Consider the following 21,528-nt stretch of genomic DNA (forward strand, 5'->3'; position numbering starts at 1 on the left):
GGTTCTGAGCCTGGTTCAGAATGAGGTTTTCCTCCTCCTCACCCCCTGTGGCTGGAGGTTCAACCATGCCATCCTGCCCCCACTTCCATGGTGTGACTTGTGTGCCCAGCGCTGTGTGCTGTTACTGGACAGGACGCTCCTGAGCAGACTTTGCTTCAGAGTTCCTTTGTTATTTTTAGTTTTCCTTATCCATTTATGGTTCTATGTTATTGTAGTACTCATCTGCTTCACTTCTCTTACATGAATCATTGTTCTATCCATGTCTTATCAGCAATATCCCAGAAGGAAGAGTTAAATTTACTTGGCCAGGTTTCCAAGTTTTGAAGAGAGCCCTCTTGTATTTGGGATTCCATTATCTGTGTTTATTTTCCAACTCCCCTACCAATTCACTTATATGAAGGGCACTGAATCCTGTAGCATGCTTTTACACTATAATTTCTGTGTGAAATCTGGCAAAAAGCTTGGATTAAAATGTAAAGGTGACTTTTAAGATGATGTTTCATTTTTATTGGAATAAAAATCAGCTTAGGAATTAGAAACAAAAGTGGCCTCCATAACTGCTCAAACGTGTTCTTCTATATGTTTTAATACATCTGGATAACACACTGTGAGGATGGAAGTGCTTTTATTCCTGTCTTACTGATGGAGAACAGAGGCACGTAGAAAATAAATGCCTTGTCCAAGTTCATATAGAAAATCTGTGGCAAAGGCAAAGCAGGAACTTAATGCCAGATCCCTCTGTAGTACTGCCATAACCATTGGAGGTTACTTCATTATGCAAGTGGATCCAGAAAGTTATTGGACAGAACCTGCATTTAGATAAAAATACAATCCATTTGGGGCTGGTCCCAGTGTAAATGATTTGTCAGCCGCAGATAAGATCCTGTGCAGTTCCAGTGAAGGACTTAACACCTGGCACATGCACACTTGGGAGAATTTCATTTGCTGTGGAAACAGACTTCAGCTGCTATTACCTGTCCTACCAATACCTTTCCCACATACTGAACTGTCAGGTAAGGAAGGCCCTTTGTTCTCACACACAGCTGATTATGCTAGGTCTTTGAACTTCTCTCTTTCTCCCCAGATCGGAGCCAAGTGTTGCCTTTTTCAAATCCAGTCAGTAAACAACAGTTCCACAAAAATTGCATAGTAGACTGAGTGCTTTTCTCATCTAACCTATTGGAAGAAATGATCTAACAATAATGGAACCTGCCTTTCTTATAGACAGAGTAAATGGTATTTAAAACCCTTCAAGTTGTATAATAGGTATTTTAATCCTCCAACTATTTCTGCAGAAAGTGGATAATGTGCCACATACAAATTGAGTGTAAACAGGTACAAATCCCCAAAGCAGAATTTAGCCTACTTCTATACTAGTTATTTCTCTGTGTTCACAGAATGAAGATACTTCTTTTAATACTACTTTGAGGCAAGGAACAATGCTTCCTACTGTGAAAGATTCTAACCAAAATCCTGATTGCACTGAAATTAATGGTATCTTTGTCATTTGATTTTACTGGAACCAGGATTTCAGGATTTCACTGGATGGGGAATAGATGAACATAGAGTAGCATCTTTTTTAAATTAATCTTGCGGTACATGAGTACATAGTGTCATGATCCTCTGCCAGTAATAAGTATTAATAAAAAGGTGACATAGGACAGAAATCTGTGATGAATTTCCTCTTTTGAAATGATGCTTCTCATATTTCAGAAATTTAAGAAATTATTTTACTGCCCATAAACACATATTCTGATTGCCCGAAACTAAAACTGGAGGGAAACAAATGGTAACCAGATGCACTAAATAACTGTTTTCTCCTGTTATTTAATAAGAACCTGTAAATATAAGTTGGAGCAGAATTTATTTAATATCTGTAATATATTTATTTTGTCCTTTATGAAAAGGATTTAATTATTTGAGGAGAAACAAATGACAAATGTAGAACTCTTAAGCAGCGATTCTATTGCTTTTCAAGAAGTGTCAGTTATAAAGAACAACAAAAAAACCCCCACGAAAAAATATAGATGCATAATTGTTTCTGACTAGTAAACTTAGAGTGTTCTGTAAAGTATTAGCAGGTTTTGATAGGTATGTATTTAATTGTCAGTTGAAGTGGGAATGATAGTGCAGCCATCATCTCAGTGGTTTCAAAATAAAACATAAACCAGAATATGTTATGTAAATGTCAGTGAAAAAACTAACAGTGCTAAGTTTCCACTTGTAGCTGAGTGTAAATGTATTTCTTTTGCGCTCCTTGCTGACCGCTGTCCAGAAGATTATGCAATTGAAGCAACTACTTTCTTGTCTGCTGAAATGCTAGGTAGGATTTTAATTTTTAGAACTGATGACTTGGCAAGAAAGACTCGAAATCAAAGAACGCCTGTCAGTAGTGATATATCGAAAGCACCATGCAGGCAGTCAACTCATCATAGCTGAAAAAAAAGTTGATTGTTTATTGTGTATTAGTGTAAGCCAAGCATTCCATTTCCTTGTGAATAGAGCTGTACAAAAGTCAGTAAAAACCTTACTATTCCCATGTCTTCTATTTGCAATTCTTCCGTCAATTGCAACTGTCCACTGGGCACACTATGTACATACATTTTAGCCATTTGACAAACTTTGTCTTGATATGCGTAGTCTTTCTAGTCTGTGTCTATCATGTCTGGTTGGCCATTTCAGTAACATAATCCTTCTGCTCCCTAATTCTGCAAATGGCACTTACACCAGATGGAACTTGAGCAAGTTTGTGTGCAAGAAGGAACAGTAAATACTCTCATTTGTAAATTCGCATAAAATTACTCTGCTTGGTGCTTAGCAAATACACAGAATATATATGCAACAACGTGAATGTTTTTTCTGTGATGATTAATGAGTCTGAGTTAATTACTTGGAATTTTATTTGAAACTTTATTTCTGGTATTTGTCAGCGACTAGTTGAGAAAAAGGCAGTGAAATTTTGTTACTCTTTGCCAACTATAAACCACTTTGGAAATAAGCGTTCATTTTTCGTGTACTGGCAGGAAAAAGTACTTAACTCATCAAATGACCATCTTATTTCCTTGCTCAGTGAATTTAGGAATATGCTTCTGCATATCTTTGACTAGCCATTATCCAGTGATGTCACCTATTTGGAAACTCTTTGCTGGCATGACTCCTGAAATTCTGAAATATGAGTAGCAGAGTGATGCTCAGTAAACTGCAGCACAGCAACTGCTAGCAACCAAGAGCTGCAAGGCTGTAACGATATTATCAAGTTGAGATGGAGTGTTCATGGACATCTGTCTGCCTGGTACATTGAGGGATGCAAATCACAGCCATCGTGATCTGAGATGGGACAGGAACCCCAGCAATCAGATCCTGAAGTAGTTTTATGAGCCTGAATTAACCCAGAAATAATTTTGTGACTCAGTCTACTAAAAGAGACATAGGACTGACTATAAGACATGGTTTTATGATCCCTTCAAAGAAAACAGTCCAAAGTCAGTTCAGTAGTTTTTCCTGACTAGGACTGCAAAACAGAGCACTGAGCTCTTTTATTTAAGAGAATATGCTCTAAATAATGACCATTGCATTTATTTTTGGAACTCAGGAAAGAAAAGTGAGCTGATGGTAGTATGGAGAAAAAGCTGTATCCTGGCTCTGCTGAGGTCAGGGAAAATATCCCTACTGGTTCTGATGGGTTCTAGTTTAGATACTCATGCACACACACTTCAGCTGTTACTAAAATAAATTTAAGCTTACTGTTACACAATGTTAACGCAGCTGGTGATTTCAAACCCTAGGTGCCTGCTTATAGGAACATGAATACAAGATGGGGAAAAGCTTCAGTGTTTTAGCATGAACCATTGAGTTTAGCTGTATGGGGGCAATAAATTTCCTCTGATTATTAGGGTTTTACATGTAGCAAAACTATCAGTTCAGCTGAGTGGGAGACTCGATAAGGAAGCTGGCAGAGAGAGTATTCAAACTGTAGAGCTCAGCTCTACAAGTAGTCAAAACGATGTTTTGGACTAGGCAATAGAAGAAGTGAGACTAATTTGTTAGTGCCTGTATGGCTCTCTTAGCACAATGTTGCTGAAGCTGTGAAGACAATCAAGTCCTCTACAGCCATAACAGGAAGACTTTCGACTTCTTGAAGTTGAGGATTTGGGTCTTACTGAACAAGAGTCAGGGTTTTTTGCTGCTGAAGTCAGAGAAATTTCAGAAGACAAGGAGGGTGTTGTTGCTAGGTTATTGAGGTTCAGTCTTCTGCTCTCACAGGCAGCATGTCATACAAAGTCTTTCATAAATTGATTGTGTTTCATCTTTAAATTAGTTTTTTTGCCTCCACTATTCCAGTTGGAAGGCTATTGGAAATCTTGATTGCTCTAATGATCAGAAACCTTCTTCTAATTTCCAACCTAAATTTATTCACAGCCGGTTAATATCCATTTGTTCCCATGCCAGTTTTGTCCTTAGCTAATTTAGGTTTTTCCGTATCTGGTGTTTATCTCCCTGATGCATTTACATGCTGTGATTATGCTCCTGCTGAGCCGTCATTTTGCTCAACAAAATTAGCCAAAACCCTTTTGGTCTCTTCTCATAAGATAGACTTTCCCTTCTTGATCATCCTCCTTTGGACCTGTTTCCATGCCTCTCTTCTTGACTGAACTGTACAAGATTCTCAATTGAAATTTGCTTGTGGCATTGATATTTTCCTTACTAATCTGGAAAAAACTCTTCTAATAATATAAATGCCTGTCTTTTTTATGGCTATATCATATTGATGGCTTATAGTCATCTTGTATGTATGTGCAAGTCTTTCTTCTTAATAATTTCTAAATGATAGTTTACAGCTTAGGGTAGACATTTTTTTGTTATTGATGTTCAACAGCATATTGTGCTGTTAAATTTAATCGTACTTGTATTGTTGAAGTTCACACAGTTCCCTCTGCATAGTGACCTGAAACTCATCAGTACTAATGAAGTTTCCCAATACTGATGATGTTTCTCAGTATTGAGTAATCAACAAGCGTAGTCAACATCTTCCTCTTTCTAGTATGTTTATGGATGAAACATCAGACATCACTACCAACAATCATCCACAAAGACCTTCCCTATTAAGCCTTCCTCAGTCTGACAGTCCTTCCTTTAATGCTCTATTTTTCATTTCCCCGTGAATGAGTTTCTTGCCCTCTTTACAGATTTTCTACTATTCCTTACTTTCTCAAGCTTCACTAATAATTTCTTTTGTGACACCCTAACAAATGCTTACCAAAGATCATATAGCTCAAGTCAGTTACATCTCCCTTGCCTATTGCCTAAAACTAGAGTTATGATAACAGAAAATGCTGTCAAGTTTGCCTGACATTATCTTCTCTTGATAAATGCAAATAGCATTTTTTCCATTTTTCTGTGTATGTTTATTTTCCTTAAAGTCTCTCCCCTAAAACCTTGCAGATTATGGATAGCCATGTGGGTATCTGGGCTGTTAGTTGTCTTACCATTTTTCTCACCTTATCTTAAATCTTGACATATTTTCTATCGTCCTGTCATATGACACTATGTCTGGATTCATAACTAGGCTATTAAATATTTGCTACCAAGTCTTCCATTTCATACACTAGTTCCATCAGCAGTTTGGGATAGAGATTGTACAGTGTACCTCCTCATGAGCTTTTGCTTCACACATCTGTAATAATTGCAGGATTCATACCCTCATAACCATTTTTGGTTTGCACCGCAAATTAGGTTATCCATAATATGAATGCCACTTTGAATGTTTTGCTTCCACCCCCTTCTTAATCATGTGGCTGAAAAACTTTCAATAGTTGTTTTAATATACTTTCAGGATCTAAATAAGCTTTACTTAGGCAACTTGTACTTTTTTCTTCTGCCTTTGAGGAGCACTTTATCTCCATTCCTTGTGTGTTCTTGGCTTAGTCTTAACATTTTAACAATTGAAAATATTAGTTCTGAAGCTTCTTACAAACTTTTCCCCCACTTTCTTGGAATTCAGGTTCCTAACATGACCAACACCTTTGGTTTTCTGTCTTTCCTGAACAGCACGTAATTTTTTTATTGTGAGTGCTCCAGGGATAAGTGTTCTTTCACTGTTTCTATGTAGTGTCCAGCTGTGTACTAATAATTCAGATTCCTTTGTTTTGTTGCACAGGTTCAGGCAAGCCTATGCATCCCTCCCAGTTTTATATACCTTGCCATATTGTGTACGTTACCTGGATTAAATACAGTGATAATATTAACAGTGTTTTCTACTGTTCAGAACAACAGCAGCACTTCCTTCCTAGTTTCCGTTCTTTTGCTTTATTTTTTGCTCTGTTGTGCATCATCATTTTCCTCCTTTCTTTTATCTAACATTCTTCTTTGTATTCCTTTTTCAAAGCCTTCTTAAAATTTTCCTGGTTATTGGAAGGAGTGTTAGATGACGTATAGCAAAAGATGAAAGATTTTGTCTACATCTGAAGCCTGTAACTGGAAAATTATCTTCCTTGTTAAACTTCAGTGAATGACAGCAGAAATAACTTGTCACTTTGATGAGACACATGTCAAGCTACACTTGTTATTATTTCAGTAATCGCTTCTATGACATTTCTGTCATTACTTCTATGACAATAGTGTCTAAGGCCTTAGTGAAGACTAAGGCCATCCTTCTACTTTACATAAATAATATTAATCTGTTCTTCTGTGTAAAATTCCAGATACTGACTTTTTTTCAGATCTTCCTATTAGGGGATACTCCCTTAGATTTTAAAAAGCTGTGACAGATTACTATCGCATCAAAATGTAATGTTTTCTCTCAGTTTTACATAACACTCAAAAATACTCAAAAAACTTCTATTTATTATAGTCTTTGCTTCATCCTACATTAATATTAGGAAACTTGACCTCAGTAAATTCTGCGACCTTAAATTCTAATATTCAGTGTTGCTTATTGAGAAACAGATCTCTATATTCCAGGGTAGGCTTAAACAGGCAAGTATTATCTCTTAACTGACTTTTAATGAACAGTGAGTAAGAGTTCCTGAACCTTTTTCTTGATACAGGTACCAACCAGTTAGAAAACGTTGAATTAGAAAATGCAATTTGTAACCACTTTTCTGCAGCTATTCAGGACATGCTGTATTCTCTACTTTACACTGTAACTTTGGAACACGACTGGTGACATTAGGAAGACAGCGATATGTGAAAAAGGCTTGGAAGCCATTTATTCTCTTATTTACATCAGTATAATTTCCACTTTCATTCATTCATGTAAAGATAGATACAGCTGGCTCTAATGTTGGTAAGGCAAATTTTAAAGTTTATTTCTTCAGCTTTTGCAAACTAGTCTATAAAGCGAAATGACTGATCTAAGGGGAAAAAAAAAAATACAAAGAAAAATTTGACTGGTCCTAAAATAAATGCATGTCAAAATCATTCTGAACTTTTCATTTCTAAATGTCAGTGGATAAGAGTATTTGAATTTCTTTTATGTATCTCATAACAGAAAACAAAGTCTTAATGTAATCAAGAAAGATTGTTTGTCTGAATTCATCGCACAGTACTTTCCTTATCACATAGGCTTTCGCTATTATACTGACAGATTCTAAATGCATAGCTGTTATTTTGTATGTTAATTGAAAAATGCTGTCCAAAGATGTTTGTATTCATGTAACTTGTATTATATTCAACATCCATATTAGGACAAGAGGTGTTTTAAGGAATTGATATGAAATTAACAGTGGCAAGTTACCAGAAGATAGTAGACTGCTCTAAGACAAGTGAACGTGAGACAGTAGAGTGTTCCCTTATTTTACAAAGAAAGTCACAAAGACTGTAGTGAGGTTATTTTTCTCTAGGGATTGCCAAAATAGATAAGCATGTGAGAAAAGAGAGTTTGTGGACACTGGTCTACCCTACAAACGTGTTGTAGTGGCTGGAGGCAAAAAGTCAGGTTGCTCTTTTAAAGCCTGCTACTTCCCTTTTCTTGGTGGTCCCCTATTGTCTCCTAATCTAGATTTAGTTTGTGAGCAGTGAGGTCTGCTGGCAGCCATCAGTTTGCTGCTTTTCTACTCGTGACAGTGAACTTCACTGTGGAACATTTTTGCCTTGTGACCAAGTGCTGCTGAGAGGTGACCCGGACCCCGCTGCACGTAGCATGCAGTCATGACATGGGTATGCTTGGATGCCCTACTGTAGGCAGCATGAATGAAACTGCAGTGCAAATGTGGTAGGAGGCAAAACATTTCAAGAGAGCCATCAAACCCAGATAAGGAGGAGAAAATGAACAAATAGGACAGAGTGAGAGAAGAAACACTGGCAAATCTGTCTGAGTGTCTTGATAGGCCGTGGAGAAGTGGAGGAAGGAAACTTGGGGCTTACATCTATTATGCCAACTTGACAGAAGTTTAATCAAAAATGTTTGGGAGGAACTGCAGTAATGCTGAGACATGTGACTAATCACGCAAAGTTTGGAAAAAATCACATTCAGGGACTAATGTTAAACTTTGGGTTGTGTTTTCTATTCATGGGGATAGCTAATCTGATGAGACATGTTTTTCTCCATTCAGTATAAGTTTCAATTACTTGATATTTTAGAATTTACTTTGTTTATATGCAAATAAACCATTGGAAGTGAAACTCATGCACCAATGACTCAGAATTTCAAAAGCCTCAGAAGAAAGCAATGAAATATCATACTGTTCACAATAATTGTAACCTGTTAGAAGAATTTGCTGAATATGGTCTTTATGATCCTTAGGCATTTTGTTAGTAATGTTATTGGACAATGATGAAAATGCGTAACTACAGAAAGTCACCTCCTAGTTTACATGTCATGACACCCGATTTGGAAGACAACTACTTCTCTCAGTTTTGCAGTATCAGCTATTTCTGAAACAGACTGTGCAAACTTACATTCCCTGATAAAAACAACTAGTAGATACTTCCTGTACTGGGTATGTAAGAAAAAAAAGCTGGTCAGATTAATTCTAAGTACTATTCTAATGTTTTTACCATTTTCATTTCTAACTATTGCAAAAAGGGTAGCAAATTAAACTAGATAGATACTTTTAAACAGATGGTTTAGCCATCAAACCCCTTTTTTAAAAGTTTTTGGACAATCAGCTTGCTTAGAAAAAAGATTATTATCAATTAGGAATTATTTTCTACAGATGAATGTTTATGAGACTGCATTTCCTAAAGGGAACTCTAAATTCCTGTATGTGGTTATCTTATCTTATCTTTCCCATCTTTTCATGCACCTTGTCCTACTTGGGTATTTCATCCTGATCTAGCTTGTGGACTTTTTTCCAACATTTTGACCTCCTTTGCATAGCAGTTTCATCTATATTCTTCCATTCTGAGACTGCTGGCCTGCCTTTTTCACTCTCTGATATATTAACAGTGGGTCCCATTAACTAATTAGTTTTCAAACAAGCATAAACCTAAACTTTCAAAGAAGTGTAAGCTAAGTAATCAAAATAGACTCTCTCTCTCCCTCCTACCTCTGCCCCGTAGATCTTCATGCAGCTGAGTATTTTGCTATTGATCATCAATCCTTGGTTTTAGTCGTTGTACAGGTGCATTTTAGGGTACTTGAAAACATGATTAAAAAAAAGTAACTGATATTCAAGCTTAGCATACATGCTAGGTAATCAGAGTAGACAACATAGGTGGGGCAAAATGGCTGCATGGAAAGTTGACTGGGCTTGCTGAAGCTATATGATGAAGCTAGAAGTAAAATCCAGGTTTCTAGATGTGTAGTTTAAAGAACTAGCAACTGCATCATGCTGTCATAAATTGTGACAATAGTGGTAGATTTAAAAAAAAATACAGCATCATTTCTTGAGTAAACAGTGCCTCTTTTGTGAAAGCTATATACTGGGTTTAGACTAACATATTTATATAAATGAACGACAGTGCTAGGGACTGTTGCTTTTCTGTGTTTTGAATGAATTTAATTCCAGAATAGAGGGATGGATCCTTATTTAGTTAGTAAGAGTTCCTCTTAATTTGCATTCAGCAAAAATACACTGTGTGCCAAGAGTTTCAGAGCCTTTGCAAGATTTTCTGTTAGGTTCTTGTAAAACTGCCTAACAGCTTCAAGGAACACTTCTCTATATCGGCATTACAAACACTCACGATTTGTACAGTTTCAGTACGTGTCTTAGCCAAAAGCAGTATATCACCTACTTTCTTTGAATGAACTTCTTTCAATGAAAGCAAGCTCATTATTTTTAGCTTATTTCGTTTATAAGCAGTTCATAATCTGCTGTTCAAAACCTGAAAAGCTACTAGTGAATAACTGGAAAATATCAAGACAAAATGGAAAACATACCATTGTAAACACTACCCTAGTATTGTGAATACTTCTAGAAAAGGCTTGTAATAATGAAAAATTATCAGTTTATCATAATGGAATTTCTGCTAGGCTAGGATTCATTGACATCACTAAGGATCAGTTAGCATTCCAGCTATGTGCCCAGATTTTTAGAATTTTGTAGCTTTGAAGTTATTAAGTTTATGTTGATCATAACAGCTGAGCAAAGATTCAATTTAGCATTGAATTTAATTTTATGTTGTGCATATTCTTTGTGGGCTGTTTTATTCATGTACAAAAAGCATAGCTGAGATATTACTTTTTTATTCATAATTGATTAATAGCTTGGGTTTTATTTATTTTAGGTGGCAGTGTAACCAACACTATTACAGTATTTTTAATAGGTTACCAAATAAGTGAAGATGGGACTTGCATCTGCAGCTAATCTTGAGACAGTTCTGCTTCACTTCTCCCAGTGAGTTAGTTAGCTGTGTCTTAAGTGTTGGGAAATCAGTGCAAAAATGTTTTTTATAACTTCTAAAATATTTAGCAATGCTTTTCAGGCCCAGTAAAACATGTGAAGCTCTTGAGGTTTCATCTTGCAAGAATTTTCACGTGTTCATAGCTATTTTTCTGTAGACCCACTACGATCGTAGGTCAGTGTCTGACGACTGAAATCTTACTGAAATGTGAATGATTAATAGAGATCATTTCACATAAATATGAACTGCCAGTGGTAGGATGTTAAATATCTTCAATAATACAGAACACAACACAACATTAAGGACATGATGTTGATTGCCTGTGCAATTAAAAGTTTAGGAGACCAACTATCTCATCTGGAACTTGGCCAAAGCATCATGACTAACAAGCCTGTTCTTGCAAAAAAGTGCCAGAGGAACTCTGATAGCCATGTGTGGTCAAGATTTCTGCTTTGTGTAAATGAAACCATCTCAAAACATAACACTACCATACATAAACTCCCATGCCAACATTTGGCAAAGCACTACTTCTGTTCAAACATTTGTGGTGGAGAAAGCTGACTATATACAGCATCAAGACAAACAGTTTTGAAAGCATTTATTTTTAATTTCCTAGGAAGCCAAATGTTGCTGAAAATCCCATTCTATGATTGTAATTTACCCTCCATCCATTTATATAACTTTCATAAAAGTCAATGGGAGGGACTGGTACCAGGTATATAATATACTGTAAAAACTTCAAAACATCTTATTGTTGGTTGTTAAAATGATAGACATTTTAGAACAGTGACTGTGGGATGAACTCAGCTTATGTTCTGCTTCCATCTGGCCTGCTACTGTTTCCGTGAAGAAGATGGAAAACAGCACGCATTGGGTTGCACACGTTGTCCTAAGAGAGAAATACTCTCTCTCACACCTGTACAGTTGAGCATTTAGACTCGGTTCTTTTGCCAGATCTGTGTAATCCCAGGGTGTGCTCCTGTAACCATCAGGTTTGTCCTGTTGGAGCCTAAGTTTACTGAATTAAACAGGACTTCTTACATAACAGAAATTGCATGTTTGTAGGCAAATAGATAGCCTCTGCATCTCATCTGAAGTTCTGTTTCTCGTGCAAAAGCCCCACCTTAAAGGCTTAGGCTTCAGGAGGTAGCTATGTGCCTTAGAACCTATGCCAGTCCCTGTTATGTTTTAGACAGTTACTGTGTAAATGGAACAGGTTGGTAAATACAGCTAAATCAAATGCTTATGCTTTTTATGATAGTGAAATAGCTTTGAAAGAGCTCCTGTGGCACTGTACTTCTCTGCATCCTATTTGTGTTTGTGGTGCGGGCTCTGTGGAAGGGCACTTTGCCTTTCTCCTACTATTTTATGTGAAAGCGTGCAGTGCACAACTAACACAAAAGCTAGTCCTATAAAGGTACCTGGAAATGTAAAGACAGTGGTTGAACCAGTAACATAGTTTCTTTTTAGATTTTTTTTCTTTTCTTTTCTTTTTTTTTTTTTTTTTACTGTCTTCGGAATTTTAGCTTAGGACATCTTCAGTATTTCTGTGTTGTGAGGATTCATTTATAAAACAGTAAGAGGGAAATCTAAATGTAGGTCTTTGGAATAAATTAAGTGATTTTCTGGGATTCAGAAAAAATAAAAACTAATCTGTACCATAAACTAAAAATTAAGAAGAGATACACATATTATGGCCTGATGTAGTAACGCACTTTAGCTGCTTGCTGGACTTCAGCAGTGCTTAAATGCAAAGTTTATTTCATCTGCGCTTGCAGACTTTACTGAGCTTAGTCACAAATTCCCCACTGAAGCTGATAATGCTTGATGCCTATTGAAGATGGGTAAATTCTCCATCTCTGTAATTATGCTTATTACATTGTTACAGTTGCTAACATTCTCACCTTTCAGACGTCTTCCAAGAATTAGCTGAGTTACAGTAGGTTATTAGTAAAACATTGGCTCTCTAAACATCTTTTAAAGTAATTGGACTAAGGAATTATTTCTGCAGGTTTTACTTTTACATCTGAGAACAAAACACTAGGAAAAAGGGAAATGATGACTGGCATTCTAAATCAGATCCTACATTTGATCGCAATAACTTCGGAAGAGTCTTTGCCTTAAAGAGTGTAGGATCAGGTGTTATATATTGGCATATCATTTTGCATTTGCATCTATAAAGTTAGATGCTTATGGGCCCAGGTAGGGTCCAGCTAAACACTCCAGTTTCACTTTAAAAAGTGCCAGCTCTGTGAGTGCTCAGTGTCTTTAAAAACAAAATTGTTATTGTTTAGGAGTCCAGGTACTAACTTAGGTGCCTAACTTATTCCACCCAAGTCTGGATTTTTTTATGGTTCACCTTATTTTAGATTGGCAGGTAATTGCAAATGGTTTTCCTTAAGTTAGTAGAAGTCTTACCAGAAGTCTTGGAGATATTAAGGAAGGACCCATAATGCTTAGGATGTGTCTACATTTTTGTTACCATGTGGTTTGATACTGTACTTGTATGGTAACTTTGATAGTTTGTGTTCCAACATGGTTTAATAAACATTACAGTAGATCATTTCATTGCAAAGAAATTAGCTCTTTATTGTCTTTTTCTGACTCACTTAAAGGCTCTAATTAAGAATATAGTAAACATGAAAATCTCTCTTAATGCTTTAGGCTTTTTTAGGTGTTATCTGAAGAACATTAATGCTTCCTGCTAGGACAGAAATATATTTAAAAGTTTGGTTGATGAACTCAGGTGGGTTTTTATTTTAACAATGATGAGTGTACTTAATATGAATAGTATTTTTAATTCAGCAAACTTTTAAACAGAATTTGGTTCGAATTTGATTACATTTGGGCTACAAAAGTAAAAATATTTTGTAAGAAAAAAATTTAAAGGACGTCAGTCACAACATATTTGCATGTTTTGACCTGATTTTTCTATTGCAAGTTTGATTTCAGCCTTTTAATGACTCAGAAAATTTACAATGCTGCCAGACATCTCAATATTCCATTACATTTCCATTCAAAAAGTGTTGTACGTTTGTCAAAACCTTGCAATATATTACTCATAGCAAAGAACTTCTGGTTTCTTAAGGGTATAAATACCTATTTGGCAATGTCCAATTCAGTATCGTTAGTTATAGAATTGTTTTTGTGTTACCATAAAACAATGCATACTTTTAACCTTATTATCAGAAATAAATAGTAATACGTATACTCCTGCCACTGATTACATTTCTTGTTAAAACCTGTTTTCTCTCCTATCACAAGCAACATTATGACACATTATTTATCATTGTTGAGATCAGATGACACAAACATGAAAGAGTAACTGGTATCATTCAGTTCTGGAAAGCAGAGTGCTGAATCAGAGTCCTCACTTAACTCATATACATTGTACACAATCCTGTGTTTGACATTGACTTAAGCTTAATGTCCCTGATGACCACTCAACAGATTTTTAAATGCTGTGCAGAATCACACCAAACAGAAGTGGTCAGCTTACACTTACTAAAAGTGCAGTTTCTCTGTAAACAGCCTTAGTACTAACAACACTACATGCCAGGCTGGTGCCACTGTACGTGATAAAAGCATTTGATCATTCCTGGCAATGAACACAAAGCTAGATTTGGGTCCAAAAGCAAAGAAATGAATTTGGGAGATCAGTGTAAACCTTTACCCCACTTTGGCATTTCCTCCTCCTTCAAAATAGACTTGGCCTTCCAAGGAAGAGCCATGTGAAGGAGAGCAGGAGTCAAGGTTAAAGTCATCACGTCCAAGGCACTAATATGGTTTTATCGGGGAGAAGCATTTTCAGCTACGGCGATGTGGATCAATAGGATCATGAGGCAAGATTTCTGCCTAAAATGTTGAAGTCACTTAGACATGTGTTTCAGTTCATTCTACAAAGTCATTCTGGGGCTCAGCAAAATCAATCCTCATCCCATGTTGGGAGGGAAGAATAGAAATCCATCACCTCTAAACACAACACACTGTGCAAATTGACGGCTTAAGTGTGGCATGAAATTTTTGCAGATTTTGCAAAGCAAGTGCTCTGTCTTTTCCCTTATTGTTTGCCCTTCACTTGACATACAGGAAGAGATGCATCAAGAGGATGGCAGGAGACATGTGTCACTTAAAGCATGCCATAACAATGTTTGCCCTGGAATGCTCCCTTGAATCTGTTTTGAACAAGCAGGCATAATAAATGAATAAATATAGACAAAACTTCACCTAGTTACAAAGTTGATAGAACCCCTTTTCCATCCTCCCCCTTGATCCGAGGTAGCCCCAGGCAAGCTATTCCCTTCAGCCCTGAGTTGGAGTGCCACGATCATACTGCACCAGTTCACTTGTTGCACGGTGCCAAGGTGGCATCTCCCCTCCGCTCAACCCACAGAAACTTCACAGAATCACGTTCCAGCGGAGCCCGTTCAAAGGGCTTCTCCTCTCCAGCCTGCTTGCAGCCTCTTACCTGCATGTGTCCCTGGTACATTCTGCTTTGTCTGGTTCAGGTGCCCCTCAGGCCGACAGGTTGTGTGTACGCTGGGGTGGGGGCACTTCTCCTGTGCACTCGACTAAAAGAAAGAGGGGGGGAAAAAAAAAAAAAAAAGCCTAACCCTGAAAGAGCTATTTTTCGCAAAAGATTCAGTTTGTCCTGGACGTTCCTTTACTGCTTTCAGTAACCCGGTGATCCGGGCTGCTTTCTTCTCTCCTCTCGCTTCCCTTCTGCCTCTCCCTCCCTCTCTCTCCCTTTTTAATGCGGTGCTGCAAACTGCAAAGGAGCTGTTCCTCGCGGGGTGCTGGGGGGAGGCGGGCCGGACCCAGGCGGCGGCGGCGGCGGCTGCGGGGCCGCCGGGCGGGGAGCGCCGCGGGGCGGAGCGGAGCGGGGCCGCCCGCTGCCGGGCCTCGCCCGCCGCGCCGCTCCGCGCCTCGCTTCGTCCCGCTGCTAGCCGCCCCGGCCTGCCCGCCCGGCGGCCCTGGCCCCGGCGGCCCTCCCCCGCCTCCCGGAGGCAGCCCCGGCCTCCCTGCCCCCTTCCCTCCTCCCTCCTTCCTTCTCTCCTCCCTCCCTCCTTCTTTCCCTCCCTCCCTCCGGCCGCAGAGGGAGCGAGCGGCATCCGGGGAACGCGCGGAGCCCCGCGGAGTGCCGCGGCCGCCGGGCGGAGCCCTGCCGGCGTCCCGGGGGCGGGGAAGGGGGGAACCGCGGTCCCCCGGCCCCGCCGCCTCGCCAGGGGCTGGCGGCTTCCACTGCAGCAATTAATAAAAAAAAAAAAAAAAAAAAAAAAAAAAAGAAAAAAAAAATAGTAAGCGTAACAACAACAAAAAAATCGGAGCGTCCCGGAGCCAGAACACGGCAAAACCTGGATCTGGCACACGGAGCCTCCCGAGTTTTGCCTCCTCGCGTGGAAGGAGGGGGGGCGCGCAGCGAAAGGGGCCCGAGTGCGGGCGCATCCCGGGGAATGGCTGCCTCCAAACCGGGGGTCGGCCGCGCCCCGCTCGCAGCCCTTCCCCACCGCTGCCGCAGCTGGAAGAGGGCTGCTTGCTGCTGCCTGCGGCGCTGAAAAAGTTTGGCGGTGCAGAACGAGAGGGTTGTGTAGGCTGCGGTCGTAATTAAACCGAATTTTAGTAATACGCTTGGGCCAGGCCCTACCTCGTGCTCTGCGCATGAAGAGCAAACGTGATCTGTCGTGATGCACGGAAAATACCAGGAGACTTTTGTTCTGGCTTGGTAATGTTTTTCAACACTTACCAAAGATACTGTCCTATAGAAAAAAATCTGGTAACAGCCTGTACGTGCAAAATTCTGACCTTGTAAACTGACACAACAGGCCTGGCTAAATCCTGCAAGCGACACCCGTGTCATCTCGGATCCAGCTTTTGCCTCCTTTCCCCCACCTCAAACCTTAAACTTCTCATCTGCTAAAAAGAGCAGCTGCTTCAGTTTCATTGCAAATTTCTGTCCCACCCAGTGCATTTATATTCGGTAGCACAGAAAGCATCCAGTGCCTGGAATTTGCTAGATTGTATAATTTCTTGGCTCTGAGCTCTCAGGTCTTACTACTAAACTGCACGAAACTTTATGATGCTTTTGATTGACCAGAGTAATCCAACCTTAAGCGTGTTCCAGTACTAGAGCAACGCAAAGTAGATTTCTTATTCCTGAAACCAGCACATTTGTATCATCACAGCTCTCATTTCAAGCTGACTAAATATGCCTTTTTGAAGTGTTCCTATTCAGCTAAAAAAATGGGGTTTTGCAGAACGCGAGTTCGTAAAGTCGTCAGTGATGGTACAAGCAAAATCTAGCCAATTATTTTTTTTCACTTAAGCTTGAGAGTTCTATCTTTTAGATAGATAGCAAAAGTGACAGTTTTTACATCCAATGAATATGTATCCAGCTCACTGAGATTTTCAGAACAGCCTAGGAGTTTAGCCATGTATTGGTGATAAAAGGAAGTAAGAAATGAATATTTTTTGTCTAAATCCCTTAAGCTGTTTTGAAAACCTCAATTAAGAGCTGATGAGCTTAAAATACTTCTTTGGGATTGTCCATACATGTTAGACGTATCTTACTGTGTAATACAAAAGGTGACTGTACTTACGTAGATGAAAATACCACATTTGAATTATTGTGGCTTCACTTCAAATATAAAATTTGGAGCACTGATTTTTCAGATATAAATATCTGGCTGCCTTTGTGCTTAATTTAGAAGAAAGTTTAGGTCTAGATGAAAAAAAGCAAATCCTATTTCAACTTGGAGCCTTGGTGTCTTTGCTGTTTGTTGAACACAGATATATTAGACTCTTAAGCTTTTAGTAATCTTGAAGGTGCACTTTTTCACTCTACAGTCTTTTTCACTGGCTACAGTAGATCCAGATTATCCTTTCCTGGGTTAGTGTGTAAGTTTCCTATAGTAGCTGAATGTTTTAAGGCAGATGAAAATTTCTTTGTTGTTTTTGTTTTAAATACAGGGCTCTTGTTTTTCTCAGGGGAGAAGCTAGGGTAAATTTGTCAACGCCAGTGCGTAGGGGTATCTATTTTTTCTAAATCTAAGTATATGGATCATCATTTAAATTTTTCCCACAGGGTAGGAAAAAGTACACTTATAGTAGAAGAACGGTTAATTCAGGAATGGTTACTCACGTCATGTTTTTTGTGGGTGAGGGACAAACATTGGTAGAATTTGGCAAGATCTAAATGCTAGATATGAGATTTTCTAGTATAGGGTGTTTTGGAATAGGTGTTTTTCTTAATGCATCAGAAGCAGGTGCCTTCATTTTGCAATTTGTCCATGCAATGGCGTACTGATGCCACATTTTGGCAGGATCTGACAGATCCAGTAAAGCCGGCTAGATCCAGCTTTTACCTTTTTCCTTAGCAGGGGGCTAAATCACTTGGCATCGGCCAGTAAGAAGGCTGGCAAAGCAGCAGGCCTTGCAGTGGAAAGACGGAGGGAGATGTATGTATAGATAGATGGATGGCAGTGCTTTCTTCTTAAGGAGGTGTTCTTTAAATATCTTTCAGTGCAAGCTACGCTCACATGCACACACAGTGCTAGGCTTCCACAAGTGTAAACTCTGCATTTGCTCTAGCTCTTCACTAGAAGAAGCTTCAATGAGGTTGTTTCTCTCTCCATCTAGTTCTAATCTGGAATCAATGCATGATATTTACTGCTAAATTATAGTACAATTTCAAAAATGCGATGGTGCGTGGGGCAGAAAGCATTAATGTGCAATTCTGTAACATAACTATAAATATAAAGGCAAGTTCTTTACAGCTTAGAAAAAGGTGAGTGCCAGGACCCATGCTGTTTGTGACTCTGGTCTGTTTGTGAATGGGAAGGTCTGTTTTGTTACTGGACATGGTTAGTTGCAGAAGGTTCACTTGCCTAAAATGCTTTAAAAACACGTTTCCATTGTGGTCCCTTTTGGTCTGTCTGTGTGGCTGCATTGGTATTTGAACCAGTGATGTCTGTGCTAAGAGCTCTCTAAGCTTTGTTGTTTGTTACGGCATAAATGGGAAAAACCACGGTAGAAAATATGAAAGTCATAATGTTTGTTAAAAAAAAGTCACCATATGGCTCAACAGATTTTAATTAATATTAAATTGCCAGGGGAAGTTTTGAAAAAAAAGTCAAATAAAAATCCTTTATTTTACAAATAAATGCTCAGAATTTGTTTTTAAATACATTTCTGGGGCAATTAGGACTATTAGGAAGCCTAGAGATAGTAATGGGAGTGCAGTGCAGGGGCATTTTCAGAAATGCAAAGTGCAAAAGGTGTTTTTGGAGAATCTGGCAGCAACCTAGTTACTGTCAAAAACCTGACATTAACTCCCCCTGGGAGGCGGTAGATATTTCATTCCTTTAGGCCTTACTGATATTTATGTCATCCTGCAAATTTAACAAATATTTTTAAATCATGGACTCTGAAACTGCACAAGACAACACATACAGACTCCAAGTTAACAACAGTTATTGTAGTATTCTTCATTTACAAAGTGGTTGGAAGGGCAAAGTCTGTGGTTTCCATGCCAAGAAACCACATGGCAAGGGTGAGTCATGATTTTTATTAGAGAAACCATGCAATGGTAAACAGACCTGCACATTCCAAGTCAGAAAAGTGAATATATATACTCAATATGAAACATGTAGTTGAGTGCTCTTCCTTAATAGGGTCACTTTTCTGAAGGTGGACGATAGGTAACTTGAAGGAAAATGAGTTTCCGTAGCTGTAAGTTGTGCGCAACAAAGTGTTCAATGGAAGAGTTTTAAATGCAAATTGAGGGTGATGATTAGTGGTATCAGAGGCAGCCGTTGCCTGTGATGTGCTGTATTCCTGCAGCTTCAGAAGCAAGACTTGGAGAGAGCACTTGGGGGAACTCGGACCTCTGCATGCACGGCAGGTGGTTGCATCCGTCACTCTACTGTGCTTCTCAGATCTCTCTGAATCTCTTGGTGTTTCTCATGTATGACAACAGATTGTGTTGCCAGTATCCAACGATAGCATATGTTTGGTCATAAAGACACAGATTTGCTGCTTTGTTCAATAGTAGACTAATGTTCTGGTGCATATACCTTATATAAAACATCAGTCTATTAGCTCATGTAACCATGGAGATAATAAGTAATTTGCATACATGGAAACTCTTTGGGTTCATTTAGGCCTAACGCCTGCATTTTATTAAGAAATAGATCTTTACAAACACTAATACTAATAAATATTTTCATGAATAATATTTTTTGCTAACTGAATAATTGGCCTAATTTGTGAAAACATGGAGCTGATTAAAAATTAACTACCGAAAATAACCTAGCTTATTCTTAGACTCAAGTGAGGTGCAAAAACCGTGAAAATTAAATTCAGTTGTTAATGTATTAATAGTCTTAAATCTTATTAATAACATAGAATTAAGGATTTATAATATTGTTAGTTGTGACAGATTCTAATTACACTTTATACTTTGTTTTCTAGTTGCAGTTGTAAGGTATGAACGGTACAACCACACATCAGTGAAAGCGCTAATTACGTGTATTTACCCATTGCTTTTATATGCTAACGTGATTTATATGTGTTTAGGGAATGCATGTAAAGGAGGTGTTTGACGTGCTTTACATACTTTAATGAATAATAAATTTGAGCAACACACAATCCTAAATTAATTTTAAAAAGCTAAAAGTTTTGCTAATGATGCATATAAAACATTTAATTAACAAGACTCAATGTAGAAACCACCAGTCACAGTAACAAATAGCAATTAGATTGTAAATAGTCTGAGTAGAATACTAACAGGGTAATTCTTTGTTATGTTAGAGTCACACCAGTTTTGTTCACCTGTAACTCCGCATCTGTCAGTAAATACCAGCCTAGAACTTGTCAACAGAATGAAGAAAAATACAACGTTCCAGATTATAACCAGAATAATTACAAACTCCGCAATGCTATTTCAGTTGAAGTTTCTGTTGTTGTTATCCTAATGTATGTATAGCATGCCTGTTGTTGTTACTGCAATTTTTTGTATAAGGTAAGTGCTGTGAGTGGTCGGACGAGGGAGCAGTCCAGCTGCATCCCTGTTTGCACTGTCTTACATGTTGTACAGGTGGTGGTATGTGATGGGGCAAGGTTACTGCTACGACATAGCCTGTGCTGCGCATGCCTATATCTGAAACAAGTGCTATGCTGAAATTGTAACTTCCCTGGGAAAGGTGGGCTTTGAGTGGGCTTTTTACATCCACTTGTATTTTGTTCAGCAGCAGCTAGTGCTGCAAAATGTGGCCTATTTGAGGGAGGGTACAAATCGTGGTTATCTGTTAACGTATCACCCACACCAAATTGTAAGAACAGGAAACGGCCTTCTAGTAGATCTGTCCTGCCTTATCCTGTGTGGTTTTATTTGTTAGCACCATAGTTACTGTTGTTTGTCCAGCCATATATTCAGTTTCCTAGCAGAGAAGATTTTCTTTGTTTGCAGAGGCTCGTTCTGGTGTGTAGTAACACTGTTCTCCACACAGAAATGCCTTATAAAAAAAGGATCTTCTGCCTATTTAGACAAAGAAAGGAGGAGAAAGTATTTCTCTCCACTTTCCCCATGCACCTGATTGCAGATTCCAAGAAAACTACATTTCAATGGCCAAATGGCCAATGCTCTTAAGTTTTCCTGAATATGGAACCTGGCATGCTTGTGCTGAAGTAAACACAAAACTTTTCACTGACTCCATTGAAACGGAGTGCATGGATTAAGGCCTCATC

The 21,528-nt window shown here is 38.6% G+C and overlaps 1 protein-coding gene across 3 annotated transcripts in view; it reads right to left on the minus strand.

Moving 5' to 3' along the window:
- PEX5L (peroxisomal biogenesis factor 5 like) overlaps positions 1–15,662 on the minus strand; it is a 121,857-nt gene extending 106,195 nt beyond the window's left edge. For all 3 annotated transcript variants that reach the window (XM_030027644.1, XM_030027642.1, XM_030027641.1), the window contains exon 1: positions 15,254–15,662. In XM_030027644.1, the coding sequence (XP_029883504.1) occupies positions 15,254–15,274 (21 nt within the window). In that variant the 5' untranslated portion in view covers positions 15,275–15,662. The remainder of the gene's footprint in view (positions 1–15,253) is intronic.
- Between the last annotated feature and the right edge of the window lie 5,866 nt (positions 15,663–21,528).

The sequence above is a fragment of the Aquila chrysaetos genome, chromosome 10 (assembly GCF_900496995.4).
Source record: "Aquila chrysaetos chrysaetos chromosome 10, bAquChr1.4, whole genome shotgun sequence".
Classification (NCBI taxonomy): Eukaryota; Metazoa; Chordata; class Aves; order Accipitriformes; family Accipitridae; genus Aquila; species Aquila chrysaetos.